General features: G+C 42.4%; 1 protein-coding gene across 10 annotated transcripts in view; it reads left to right on the top strand.

The window, feature by feature from the left end:
* SSPN (sarcospan) overlaps positions 1-12,266 on the top strand; it is a 250,908-nt gene that overhangs the window by 95,226 nt on the left and 143,416 nt on the right. For all 10 annotated transcript variants that reach the window (XR_003519865.1, XM_027593399.1, XM_027593403.2 and 7 more), the window contains one exon: positions 9,354-9,440. Coding sequence is in view for 9 of the 10 variants with exons in the window: in XM_027593399.1 (XP_027449200.1) it covers positions 9,354-9,440 (87 nt within the window). In the remaining variant the exon portion in view is untranslated. The remainder of the gene's footprint in view (positions 1-9,353; positions 9,441-12,266) is intronic.

The raw sequence follows: 12,266 nt of genomic DNA, 5'->3' as shown, positions 1-12,266 counted from the left end.
GATCTGGGCTTTAATGCCTGTACATTAATATTCTTAGTGTTTAGAGACAGCTACAGTTTTGTCTTGCATCTTGACATTCAATTCTGTCATAAGCTCTCCGGTTGATTTTGAATCTTTATATTTATATGCCTATCGCTTTTGGAATTTCCCATTAATATCTGTGCACTACGTTTGGCTAAAACAGTTCTACTTAAAAAAAAGGTAATATTAATCTTGGATCTGCTTAGGACAGAAAATATTTTTAGCTGAACAGCATTTTTTTTTTTCCGGAAATTAAATACTTGTCTTTGTAAAACCGTAAAAACGATAATAGTGTCATCAGAGAAACATACACAACTCGCATGGTTACCAAGGTTGACATTTCCTGGGTATTAGAGGATAAATAGGTTTGAAGCAAAAAGGAAAAGACGCAGAAAAAGAATTGTATAACTCTTAGGTGCTTTTAAACTATTTATGTCAACAATACTGGGAAGATTTTTGAGAAGTGGGCCCTTGCTATGAAGGCAAAAGTAGCCCAAGTCACAAAATGAATGGATTCATTTATTCATTTGACATATGTGTTGGGTACTGTGTGACATCCTTTCCATATACTGTCTCCTATAGGCCTTAGAGCCATTTTCAAAGTAGGCATTGTTGGTCATCTCACAGATGATGGAACTGAGCCTTGAAGAGGTTAACTTGTCCCAGACAAAAAGCTAGAATGTGGTGGAGGTGGGTTTTAAACCCAAGTCTGTCAGATCCAGAGCTAAGATATATTGCCTCCATCTCTATCTTTAGGCATGCGACCCACTTTGCTATAAAACTTTATATATAGTTACCCTCTGTTGCCCCTTTTCTGGGGGCATGTGTATGCTATCTTTTATGGAGGCTGTTAGATTTTAGGTAACTTACAGGACATACATGTTGTTGAAATAACAGAAAGAGCAAGACTCTCATAAGAAACAACTGTGAGTCCACCATCTTTTTAAAGGTGTGGTGGGCATGACCAGTTCAGTGTTTAAGGGGGGAACATAGCACCTTGAGGATTTATTGTTTGCATTTTGCTAATTACTATGTCATGTTTGTGGGAAAAAGAAGCAATGATGTAAAGTCCCATGTCCTCCATGGCTCTTCCCAACAAACGACATGTATCTATGTTGACCAATTTATTTGTTTATGGTCTGCCTGTCCACTTTATTTTTTTTAAGATTTTATTTATTTATTTGACAGAAAGAGAGAGAGAGACAGCTGGAGAGGGAACACAAGCAGGGGGAGTGGAAGAGGGAGAATCAAGCTTCCCGTGGAGCAAGGAGCCCGATGTGGGACTCCATCCCAGGACCCTGGGATCATGACCTGAGCCGAAGGCAGACTCCTAATGACTGAGCCCCCCAGGTGCCCCTGCCTGTCCACTTTAAAGCATTGGCTCTATCAAGGCAGTCATTTTTGTCTCTTCTCTTTACTGAGGTATCTTCAGACCCTCAAAGAGTACCTGGCACGCGGTAGGTACAAAATGAATATTTGTTGAAGGGACAGAATGAGCTTATTTCTAAGATGGGATAGAGGGCTACATTTATATGTATTAATCATTTCAGCTCAAATTTAAGCGTAAGTTATACTGGCACAGTCTGAGGTCATATGAGATGGAAAAAAATAAATAAAACCTACTACAATTGCAGGCACGTTATTAATAATCCATAACACAAATTATAGAATTATTTTCTGTTACACATGAAAAGGCGGAGTCTTAAAGACTACATCACCTTCCCCCTACCCCCCCAGCCAAGCCAGTCATTTGCATCTCAAAGACTGTTCTGCACCCGGTGCCTCAGGAGTGGTGCTTGGTGCCTTTCAGCACAGGAGAGGAGCAGATGCTGAAATGTTCTCCAAATTTCTGCAGCTCCCATTTCACTCCCAGGGCTGTCCAGATTCCTCCATGGAGGCGGCCAGGCTGTGTGATGGTTGAGAGCCAGGCTCTGGACTCTTGGTGCAGCCCTCAGCTCTGTATTTGCTCTGTGACTTTGAGCATAAAACCCTTCTGAGGCTTAGTTTCCTCATCTATGAAATGGGGCTAATAACAGTGACTACTTCATAGGATTTTCATGAAGACCCAATGGGCTAACTTACCTAGAGTGCTTAATTGTAATGTCTGGCACATAAAAGTGCTGAAAGTTGGCCTTAAGATGTCTAAACATCTAGACTTGATAATTACTTTTCTTGTGTAAATAGAAAGATCACGGCAAATATCCACTGGTATCCACTAATACAAAGACTGCGTGGTATTTGTAACCAAGACAGTACACATGTTATCAATTTAATTAAATTAATTAATTTATTTTTTGGTAATGCATTTGTGAGCCCTTAAATATGCCCTAAATTTGGTCTACTCTAATAAACATGTAAGTGACTTGCAATAATAATTATTGTAATAATTACTATCAGTTACTTCTTAGGCATTATTGTAGGCACCTTCTTTACCTTATCTTTACTCTTTGAATTAACCACCAAAAGAAGGCATTATTGTCTCTATTTTATAGATGGGGAAACTGAGGCTAAGAAGAATTAAATAACTTTGTCCAAGATCATTTAGCTAGAAAAATAATAGAGTCAAGCATCAACCCTAGCCCACAGTTTCCCCCTGTGTGGCGCTTAATTATACTTATAGTTTCCTACTTGATTTTAACATAACTAAATAACAGTTACCATTGTTGAACAAACTGTTAATTAATGTTTCATGCTTTTGAGAGTTATTTTCACCTTTCTTACCTCATCTGATTAGGAGGAGTATTTTTGAGTCCTTTTATCATGCTTTACCCAAAAATGTAATTTAAATAATAACTAATAATAATAACTGTGGGGCGGGAATAACCTCATAATTCTACCATATTTAAGTCCCATTTAACACCAAAAACTTTATTGTCTTTAAAAAATAATACACAGGGGCGCCTGGGTGGCTCAGATGGTTAAGCGTCTGCCTTCGGCTCAGGTCATGATCCCAGGGTCCTGGAATCGAGGCTTAGCGGAGAGCCTGCTTCTCCCTCTGCCTCTCCCCCTGCTCATGCTTTCTCTCTCTGTATCTCTGTGTCTCAAATGAATAAATAGAAAAGCTTATAAAAAATAAAAATAATACACAGGAGGAAAAAAAACCCACAATTGATTCAATGTCCCTTACACTTAGGAAGGATGAGGGGTTTTGATGAGTGAACAGTAAGGAAGGATTTGTATGAGCTGCTCTTGACTCCTCATATTCCCTCTTGGTCAAACGACATTACCCACAGCAATTAATTTTCCTATGTCTCAGTTCTTCAGCAAAGTAGGGATTAAACTGTGAATTTCCAAAGGGCAAAGAGGGTATCTTATTCTTCTTTCTAGTCCCAGTATCTACCTCAATAAAGGTTGTTGAGCTAAACTCAGTGGGAAGTAATACCGGTATCAGGGTGACCGTTAATAGCAAGATCTGAAAGATTACATTGTATCAGTTCTTACTCCATTTCCACAAATTAGGAGATGAATATTAGGATTTGTCTCTGGGTCTCTCCCTTGCGTCTTTATATTTGATTCTGCAGGCTGGTTTCAGGGATTCCAAAGAACTAGGAAAGAGTAATGTGCCAAACTTTCCTCTTTCGTTGCAAACTAATCCCACTTGGTTACCAGATGCTTCTGTAAAAGCAGAGACTCAAAGGAGGCAGAGAATGGGGTAGAGGTGCAAGGGTGTGCTCCGGGCTTGAGAGAGCAGACTGTGCACATCTCTTCCCAACACCGAGCTCAGTGACTTCACGTTGATAGCAAGGAAGGATTTTTCCCTCCAGTTTTAAGGGTTCCTACAGTAGAAAAGACTAAATTTCTTTATGAGGAGATTATTGTTATTATATCTCATTATTACTTATAATAAACAAGTCTTTTATAGGAAACTCCGCTTGTCAGCGCATCACTCCAGATCCCAATATTTCAGATAAAACCCATACCAGGTGTCAACATGTAGAAGACTATGTTTTTAGCTTAGACTAGTGGTTCTCAAAGTGTTGTTTTAGGACTAGCAATGTTACCCAGTAGTTTGTTAAAAATGCAAATTTTTCGTGTCCACCCCAGACCAATTGGTTCAGAAAATCTGGGTATGGGGCCAGTTTTTACCAAGTCCTTCTGAACCACTGGCTTTGACGTTGTCTTACCATAAGGCCGTGGCAATGAGAATCTGGTAAAAATGCTTAAGTGAGGCTAAAATATTCTCTCCCATCCTTCTGAAATCTCGATCCAATAAACATTCCTTAATAGATCCTCATGAAATGTTCTTTTATATATTATTTAAATCTCTGATACACTATGTGTTAATCAACAATTCTCCTAAGTGAGACTGCATTCGGGTCGACAGATCGCCGTGTTGATCATTTGTTAAAAATGATTTGTAATATTCTCCCTTAAATCCTATTTAATAGATGAAAATCCACAGACATTCTCTTAAGAAACATCCAGAGAAATGCTTACAGTTCTGCTACATCTTTCGTTGATCAATTGTCTGTTCAAACAGGAGAAGAGAGTTCATCTTGTTACTATATTGACTGAATATAAAGGTGAAAGTTGATTAACTTACAGAAATAGAGTCACGTTTCAGGTACACAGATGAAAGGGCTGGGGTGGAAGGAGGAGAGAGACTTTGAAAGGCATTTGACAGGGGAAGGTTGTATTCCCCAGGTAGCCCTGTCAAGCAGCTATGTCGACAACAAAAAGAAGAAAACAAATAAATTGGAGGTTGTGTGAATGTCGCAAGACCAGAATATAAATCCGTACGACATGGAGAGAAGTAAATATGAGTAATTCACATTCTCACAAAATGTTTTAGGCTGGTATGTCCTAGCTATGCCAGAATGAAAAGGAAAAAAATAATATGTAGGTAAATCTCCCAGACCCTGGTCCAGCATTCACCTTTTATGCCTCATGCCCGCCCTTAAAAAGCGCCACTGCAGGCACAACAGGGCCAACTGACTGAAACAAAGACAGTGTGTGACAAGACTCAAGTCTCCTACATCTAGAAATGGATTTAATGCTCAGGGAACATTTCATCCCTGTCTAATTTTCTAACTCACAAGAAAGAGTGAAGCCTTCACTCTGAGCAGATAAAGAATATCTTTAGACAGAAAGTGGAATGTAGGACTTGGGGTTTTTTTTTTGTTTGTTTTTTTGATGCTTAACGAACTGTAGAAACATGCATCTAAAAGTTGATTGAAGATGATAGTAGTCATCTTTTTTCCCATTAAAAAGAAAATCATTCCAAGCTTCTGTTATCTGTCCGTACATGGACTAAATCTTCCCAGGCTCTTAAAGCCCACATGTCCTTTCCCCAGTGCCACCCCGTTCTTGTTTGGCTTTGTGCTCAGTGACACCACCTGTTCACCCCAGGCCTGGGTGTCTAGTCCAATGAGGGCCTTCTTGAAAACCTTACATAACTGCTTTCTTTTTTTTCTTCCTGTTCCATGCGCCTCACCTCACCAAATCTAATGGAAGCTCTGGCCCAGAATCCAGAAATGTTGTTCCAGATAGACCTGGCGGGTCTCACTGCTCATTAACATGAGCTCCTCCTCCCTGCCTGGGAAGTCAGAACACCCTGTCTTCCTGGGGCATCCGTGACCTGCCAGCTCAGGAAACGAGACCCTTCATCTGGCATGAGAAATCTGGATTCCTCCCCATGGCCATAAAACCTTCAGTTTTAAGTTTCAATAAATACTGCTCTTCTAAAAGGTGCTAAACACCAATAAACTGTCTGATAAAGAAGTATTGTTCTAACATGTGGATCTGTAGGTGAGAAAAAGAAGTTCGCCCCTCCTGGAGCCTCCCGAGCCCTAGCAGAAGGCTAAGAAATGAAAGTGTGTTGGATGTATTCAGGCTTTATAGCAAAGACCCTCTACAAGGACCTAAAAGTGAAATCCCAAAATCCAGAAGGACAGTCTCATAATATTTAGACATGTTATGATGTACCACCAAAATTATAAGTATGTTTGAGATGCCTTCTGTTCAAAAGAGTCAAAAGTTTTTCATAACTGGGCAACTTCCTTGGCTCTTTTCTGTTTTCACTAGACTCTCTCTGGATGGTCTAGCATTTCTGATGGTTTCAATGACTTCATGTATGCTGATGACTAACAAGTGCTTCTCTCCAGCTCAGACCTCCTTCCTGAGCTCTAGGGCCATGCGGCTGAGCTTCGAATCCCTGTGGGCAGCATCACTTTCCCCTCCCATTCTGCTCTTCCTCTTGTGTCTCCCTAAATGTCAGCACCATCCACCTGGCAGCTCAAGTCAGGTCGCTGAGCACCTTCCTGGCCCCTCCGGCCCCTGCAGCCTTACCTCTGGTGGTTTTCAGAGCCTAAGGATTCTGTTTCCCTCCTGTCGCTTCAACACACCCACTCTCTCTCCCCCCTGCTAGCTGAGCTCAGGCACTTACCATTTCTCCACAGGTGCACCAGGGCCTCTCAGCTGGTCTTCCTTTCCCAATCCATTCTTCATGGCCAGAAGGACCATACTAAAAGGCCATGGAGATTGTACCATTCCACTGCGCCAAACGCCCCAGATGGAAACAAAAGTCATTTGTGACCTACCTCCCGTCCATTTCTATAAACACATCTTTCACCATTTCTCTCATCTTCTGCACTGGGGCTATGGGAGTCCTCGAATGTTTACTCTGCATCTCTCCATGCTTTTGTACCTACTAGTATTCTCTCTATTCTTCCTCACATTCCTCTTCTAACTAATTTCTGCTTATCCTTCAAAATCCATCTCCCTTCAGGAAGTATCCCCAGGTTGCCTTTGGGTTGATCACCCCTCCTGGGTATGATGGCAGACGAGGTCTTAGTACTTAACATGGGATTCTAACTTCATTGTCCTCTCTTTCCCCACTGCACTGGGAGAGAGCTCTTGGAAGGCTGAGGCTTTGTCTTTTCACCTCTCGATTCCCAGAGCCATGCACAGGGTCTGGCTAGTGTATGTTCTCAAAACAGTTATGTCAGTTGACTAAGAGAAATGCCCTAGAATGAGGTCATATGTTCCTGTGCACCTTCTTTCTGGAAATTGGCCTAAATTAAGGCTACAAAGAAGTAGATAGTACTAAAGTGGGAAAATTTGTTCAAGCAAGGCACAGAGTCAGATTTTAAGATGTGGGTCAGTTTATGGGCCTGATTATGGGAATCTGTCTCTCATGAAGACAAAGAGGAGAGTCTCAGCAGTTGCCCACTTCACAACAGCCTCTAGAGACAAAGACAGTTATATGGGAGAGAGCTGGACCCTGGGTACTTGCAGACAGATGCGAACAGGGGTGTACGGGCATGTGCTTAGGGATTTAACACTCCACATAAAAGCAAGTTGAGAAGCCTCCATCTGTTTTGTTGCCAATAAGCAAAAAATAAATAAATAAATAAATAAATAAATAAAGGTCTTTCTTCCATTGTTTCAGTTCTGTAAATTTGTAATGTGAGAATACATAGTAAGCCCCTACAGGCCTGATCAAACTCATACCTCAATTAGAGAATTTTTAAAAATGAATTTTGAGAAAGAAATCCATCCCTGACCTGGGAATGTCAGCCATGTTGTGGGCTCTACACGTAACTTCAAGATCATTACTTCTGCATCTGCCAGTGCTTTGCCAAAAAGCTGCCTCCCTGGGTCCTACCTACTTTGTTTTCCCCTCAGCTGTCTCCAACCTGTGCCATGCTCATGTATTTTAATGCTGCATCGCTCCCCTGGGAATGTTACTATTAAGTTATCAGCCAGTCCTAATGATGGAAAATCCTGTACTAAAAGCAGGCTTGGCTTTTGGCTTCACGGCCCAGTAGAAACCTGAACAACTCTCAACCTGGGAACCTATGAGGGCATAAGCAACTTATTGATTATGTCCAGGGAGAATAGGATAGAAGCATTACCTTAAAATGCTCTATTGGCATTGTACGTAATCAGCTCTCCTGCCCTGTGGTGCAAAGCTAGCCCTAGGGGTGGAAATGATCATCAAACCAGTCATTTAATGACTTGCCAGGTGATACTCGGCTACCCTTCCACCCTCTGTCTCTAGGAAACTTGTGCTTATTAGAAAATGCAATTCTGAGGCTTTTGGTTTCTATCCTAGAACTTAGCAACATTTTAACCTTTCCAAAATTAAGTGTGAATAGATACATTTTGATTAGAAACGCTAAATCACAGTGCACTAAAAAAAAAAAAAAATGTGGTTTTGACAGAGCAGTTGAGTATCTTTTCTCTCAAAGTTGTCATTCCTCCTCCCAGCCCCTTTCTTCCCTTCGTGGGCACTCAAACACGGTGCGGGGGGGGGGGGTCACTTCCTTTCTCTCCCTGCCAGTGTCCTCCCATCAGTCATGCCAAAGCCACAATGTGCAGATTCTGCTGGACTATACCTTTCCTCTCCGCCTCTTTCTCTGACTTTGCCTGCATCCTCTCAGCTCTGGCCTCCCTGATGCAGTAATTTTGCTTAGATTAGTAAAACGATATCCTGGCGTTCTCACCGCGAACCCACCAACACCAATGCTCATCTTCCTGAAACATGTCTTGAATCATGTCATTTGGTCAAAAAATTTCAAGGGAGTCCTATTACTTCCTAAATCAATCCTGTATGCCTAGATTTTTAACTTACTGTTCTGCTCTATATTTTGTTATTTCAACTACAGGTATATATTTGCTACTCCCCCTGCCCCCCAGCCTACCTCTGTGCAATTGCTTGTGCTGTTCACCCCACTACCTCGTTTGAGTGCTGGTTTCATTATTTACTAGCTTTGTGCTTCTGTTTCCTCATTTATAATATGAGGATCATAACAGCACCTACTTCCTAGGGTTTTGTGATGATTGCACGAGGAAATCCATACAAAGCCCTTAGAAGATCGCCAGCACAAAGTCAGTTGTCGGTGAACGTTCACAGTCATTATCATTATCATCATCCCTTTCAAGGACCATTTCAAATCCACCTCTTTAGTGAAGTCTTTTTAAATTGCCCAACTCAGTTATTTTTTCCCCTTTTTGTACTTCTCTGAATAGCATTCAACATATAATGCCCTGTCTTAGAATAGTGCGGGCACTTATCTTGGCCTCGACTGGACTCTACACTCGCTGAGGTTGAGGAAATTTTATTCATCATCGTGTACTCTAAAGGACCTTGTACAGCACCTGGCACATCGAAAGGACTTAATAAATACTGGCTCAATTGAAAGAAACTGATTTTACTATTTTAAAAACTCTGTTCCTCAAGCCGAGAAAGAAATAATACATACAGATAAGTAAATGAAATGAGCGTCTCGATAACAAGGCTTTTACTGGTGAAAGACACTGAGATTGATGTCATTAGGATGCATGACTGACCCTGATAACACCCTTTTCGTCCATGTCCTCCCTTGCAGGTCTGCTTAGTGGCCTATCTTGGTTTGTTTATGCTTTGTGTCTCATATCAAGTTGACGAACGGACATGTATCCAGTTTGCTATGAAAGTAAGTTGTCATTTTTCCTTCTCTTTTATCATCACATAGAAAAAAAAACCCACAAGTACAAAATAAAAGAATGCTTTTTAAGGGGTTGCATATCAGATTATTCTAGAAATTGCATTTTTACGCAGGCCAAAAAAATGTTTTAGGACGGCATTCATCCAGACCCCAAAGGTAATGCTGATTTTTTTTTTAAGTCTTAATTTCCATGCACTAGGTTGGCACAGAGCATATGAAATCTGTCCTTCAGTGTCCTTACAAGGAATATTGAAAATTCATCAGTTCAACAAAACACTTGGCCAGGGAAAGGTGTCTCTATTAGTGCCCACTTCCATATCTTGGGGGTTTTTAGAATATTTTAATAGGGAGGCGGTCTAAGTGTATTTCCTCCTGTAGGTGGGATCACTGAGACAGAAAAAGTACATTGGGTGCATCCAGATGATCTGTGCCAAGAGTCTGAGGGTAAAGGGGGGGAAAGGAGGGATATGCATGGTTTAACAAGTGTGTGTGTCTTTCCCATGCATGTATTTTTTTTTTCCTCTGTTAAAGATGGTGCATTTCGTTGGAACCATTTCAAGTACACAGCATTTTCACTGCACAGTAGAATCTGCTCCAGAGGGAAACGGACACACCCTTTTAGAGTTTAGGGAGATAAACACCCAACTCAGCAATCAGAGCTAGTAGAAATCAAATTCCTACATTTTCTTTCAACTACTTGTAGCAGAGAACAAAACGCTTTCTGTAATGTTAGTTTGTTGAGGGTTTTTTTTTTTTTTTGGTCCATTCACACTGTTTACTTTTCTTTTGTAACAAAACACATAACAACTGGATACTTCTTTGTTCAAACAAGAAAGCATAGTGCATAAGAGTAAGTCAGCTCTTATTTAGAAATTAGGAAGATGCAGAAGAGATATTTTGTATTGTAGTATAATTGAAGCAGTTGACATAAAAAAGCAAAATGCTTATATGCATGATATTTAAATCATGTTGTAAAAGAGTAATTAATGGAATAAAAATGTTCACATTATTATCAAAAGCTGGCTACACAAAATATATGGTGTGATCCTACAGATATAAAAAAAAATAGCTCTCTGCATAGAAAAAAATAGTTATCTGTGAGTGGTGGGAAGACAACTGCAGTTTGTAGTCTTTTTCTCTAATTTTGAAGTGTTCTCCAATAGTTAGATATAACTTTTCTAATTAAAAAAAAATAAGGGATTCTATTTTAAAAAATTGATATAATTTCATGGCTGTGCCTACATTTGGAAATTTTACTTTTTCTGAGGGTGTTCCTTAAAAGAAGGCCAGATAGAGCAGACATCAGTCCATGTTTACTTTTTTTGTAGAGGTCTGACTAAACACAGCAAGCCTTAGTGATGACTTAAAAAAAAAAAAAAAGCCAGAAAGCCTAGTAAGAAATGCCTTGTTGAAGTACAGGAACCTCTTTCACTAGGGTAAAAAAGTGCTCTCTGCTAGGTTCATCAGCTTATGTGAAATGCCCCCATTTCCCCTCCAGATGACCCAGCAGAAGCACCGGCATCAGCTTCACAGAGACCCCCAAAGCCATCTCAACACCTGCACTTAAAATAAGGAGCAAGGACAAAAATAAAATAAAATAAAAATGTCAGTGCCAGTGTCAGCTAGGTTGAGAATTCCCCACTAGGAAGATCTCATTAGCTACCTTTTCCCCCCAACCTGTGACAGACACTGACAAATACAGAGGCACTTTTCTCCTCTCCTGAATGTGACCTTTAGTGGTGCTTTCTGTCAGCTCTCTAAGGCGCCTGCTATATTATCTTCAGGTCTAAAATGAGCTTCAGTCAGTCTCCAGGGTTTCCAAAGGCACAAGTTACAGCGGACTTTACTTGTGCCTCCACACCATTTGGGGGGCGGGGGAAGGGAAGGCACGAAATGCATCTTCAGGAGATGTTTCTCACTAGCGTAACCGCATTTGAGTGCCTGCGTATTGATACCCAGGCCTAAGCTTTGTTGGAGATTTTTTTTCCTCCGCTCCTGTTGCAGACCCACACGGTCAGGGCAGGCACCCCGGGGGGTCACCGTGGCTCTCTGCAGCCCGAGCACGCACGCGCGCGTGTGCGCGCCCCGCTCCCTTCTTCTTAGAGACAATGGCTATGGGACTTGGCTTTCCACCTCAGGCGACTTCAGTCCTCCCTGGCCGCGCTCGGGCGGGCCCCGCGACGCCGCCGGCGCGTTCCTTCTTTCCCCCCTGGCCCTGCCCGCGCGGCCTGGGCGGGCCCCTTGGGCCCGGGATTGGGCCTCCTGCCTTTCCTCGTGGCCCTGTCTTCTCGGGGCTCACCTGGCTGATTTTCAGAAACGTGTCGGGTTCATGTGCTTGGCAGCACTCCCAGGCGCGTTCCCCGCGAGGGCATTTAAGGCGCGGTCGCCTCGTGCCCACGGGCACGAGGCCCCCGGGCTGCCGCCGCTGCTGCAGGGGCCTCCCCGCGCCTGCCACCGGGGAAGGTAATTAAATCGAAGCCAAACCGCCCTCCTCCCCAAGCCGCCGAGCGTTGAGGCTGCAGCCGGGTACCAATTAGAGGCCGCGAGCGAGCGGAGCCCGCCCGGGCGCCGCTGTTACATAAGCGCGGGGGGCCTCGGCCCCCCCCTGCCCGCCGGCGGCCGAGCGCCCGGCGCGCGGGCTGACGCGGGCAAGACAGATGCGTCCCGGGCCCTGCTTCCATCAAGATATATTTGCTCGCATTCCCAAGGTCATCGTAAACACTTTCATTGATGGTTTATTCGTGCCGTGTAGGTAAAACAAGCCACTCGATTTTAAATTACAGATTCTCACCCAGAAGCTTGTTGCTGTCAGAT

This window comes from Zalophus californianus, chromosome 9, assembly GCF_009762305.2.
Source record: "Zalophus californianus isolate mZalCal1 chromosome 9, mZalCal1.pri.v2, whole genome shotgun sequence".
Classification (NCBI taxonomy): Eukaryota; Metazoa; Chordata; class Mammalia; order Carnivora; family Otariidae; genus Zalophus; species Zalophus californianus.
The sequence above is the reverse complement of the archived record's forward strand: the minus strand, read 5'-3'. Positions and strand labels throughout refer to the sequence as shown.